The 2,212-nt window shown below is 28.5% G+C and overlaps 1 protein-coding gene across 1 annotated transcript; it reads right to left on the bottom strand.

Moving 5' to 3' along the window:
• Positions 1–647: 647 nt before the first annotated feature.
• LOC109341226 lies at positions 648–1,298 on the bottom strand. Its single transcript, XM_019579079.1, has one exon. It carries the CDS (start codon positions 1,223–1,225, stop codon positions 845–847), a length of 381 nt encoding a protein of 126 aa, XP_019434624.1. The 5' UTR covers positions 1,226–1,298; the 3' UTR covers positions 648–844.
• Between the last annotated feature and the right edge of the window lie 914 nt (positions 1,299–2,212).

Raw genomic sequence — 2,212 nt, 5'->3', positions numbered from 1 at the left:
TTAAATAATCAAATATTATACTAGGTTAAAGATATAATTCTTGTGATTGACACTTGTTGAAAAAGTCAATCAACATTATGAAAAAAAAATTAGTTTTTCTATCCATAGGTCGGGAGAATTTGAATGGTCATAAAATACCTCTTCTCTCAAATTAAAATTTCATTCAAAAAACAAAAGGGTCAATCAAACAAAAGAAAATGTAAAACCAATCTTCTTTGAACTTGTAAGAAAAAGGACATTTCACCCCATTTGTACATTAACTTAATTATTGATTAAAATTTTATTTTGGAATTAACAAGTAGATGATGATCAACGATTAAAAAACATTAAAATATAGAGCATGATAAATACAATTATTCTAATTGACTAACCTTTGAATTGAATAAATAAAACTATGTTGTCCTGGGGAATGTTTTTAAGTTTATCCTGAACTAATTGAAATGAAATAAAAATAAAATATATATAAATATTTAATTTTTCAAGTAACATAACATATTTTAATAGGTTTGAAATATGATCAATGATAAGAAAACTTCCTAACAATTAAACATTCTTATAAGCAAACAATGAATCAAAGCTAGCATGGTCTATCAATATACAAATCCCACAAGAAAAGAAAATCAACACATATAAAATAATATAAAAACCACATATAAAAACGAATCACTTTATTTCTATAAACACATGGAAATTACTAACATATTCTGGTTCTTTGTAATTCCATGTTACACCAATGAGATTCAAAAAAACATCTCAACATTGAAAAAGAAAAACAAAAGACACAATTTCTTCTATCCCTTTCATTTCATTTCCAATCTTTTCAACTACCAAACACAAAAATCGATCAAACCTCAAGAAAACCAGTCATTCTGAGTACTGAATTCCGGACTTCACTCAAATCTCGTCCTTTCAACGTCCTTCCGTTGCCAGTACAAACGGAGTACGCCATTTTCCCACCGGAGATCCTCTGCTCCACCATCACGTGCGGCGGCACCATCGTCTCGCCGTCATCATCCTCCGCTTCCACTGAGCACCTCATCATGCTATCTGGAATGTTCACCGGAACGGAATTCGCCGCCGTTTTCTTACCACCATCAGTTTTCTTCGGGTTCGAATTGTGGTTCTGCGGGAGTGTCACGAGCTCACAGTCATTGCGGTTGGGTTCCGATATATGGTGAGCGTGGTGGTCGGAGAAGATAACATCGGATTCGAGAATTTCATCCATTTGGGTTTGGGAGAAGTAGTTTTGGTTTTGAAGGTTTGGGAATGAAACAGTGGAAGGGGGTTTGGGGATTTATTTATGAACAACGTAAAAACAAATTCACTACGGGTCGGCTAAGATATTTTATTTATAAAAAAATAAGATTTATATATATTTAATATATTATTTATTATTATTTTATATTTTTAAAAAATTAATTATAATAAAATATAAATGGTCATTGATAGAATATATTATTTAAAATTCAATATATGTAAGGGTAAACATTATCTTCTGATAAAAATATTGTAAGTGAAACATAATATAACGAAAGAAGAGAAGCATAATAAGTTGACAACATCACTTATATTAAAAGAATGTGGTACTCTATATAATATTAGTGTGTATAGGTACTTCGTACCTGACAGTCAATATTGTATGGTACTATAAATTTAATTTTTATATATTTTATTTTTTATAATTAGAATATATTTGTTATTTTTAGTGTACTTTATATCATAATTTTTGTGTATTTATGATAATATTTAGTTTCAGGTGAGATATGTAGTTAATTAAGTGTTGGTGTTGGTTAATTAGGATTATATGATTTTTTGTAAAAAATAAATAATATGAAGGGCAAAATATAAAATAAAAATTATACCATGATAGAAGTTAAACCATGTTTTGGCTTTATATATAGTATAATTAGTTAAAAAAATATATTTACATTTAAAATTTAATAATAAAAATTATTTTGACAAATAAAAAAAAAATAGTATATCAGTTATGGTAATAAGCATATTGGTGGTTGGTTTATGTTGTCAGATGGCAACATCATAAAGTCGTAGTGTGGGCCCCCGTATTTGCTACTTCTTTTTATGATTAGTCGGCTCATTGAACCAAAATTATTTATAAAATAAAAAATCAGTTCCGACAGTTTTTTCTCAATGGTCCCACTCAAGTTATATTATATAACCTTTTTCTTGTTCGAGTATTTAACTTGTTAAAAAC

The sequence above is a fragment of the Lupinus angustifolius genome, unplaced genomic scaffold, assembly GCF_001865875.1.
Source record: "Lupinus angustifolius cultivar Tanjil unplaced genomic scaffold, LupAngTanjil_v1.0 Scaffold_414, whole genome shotgun sequence".
Lineage (NCBI taxonomy): Eukaryota > Viridiplantae > Streptophyta > Magnoliopsida > Fabales > Fabaceae > Lupinus > Lupinus angustifolius.
The sequence above is the reverse complement of the archived record's forward strand: the minus strand, read 5'-3'. Positions and strand labels throughout refer to the sequence as shown.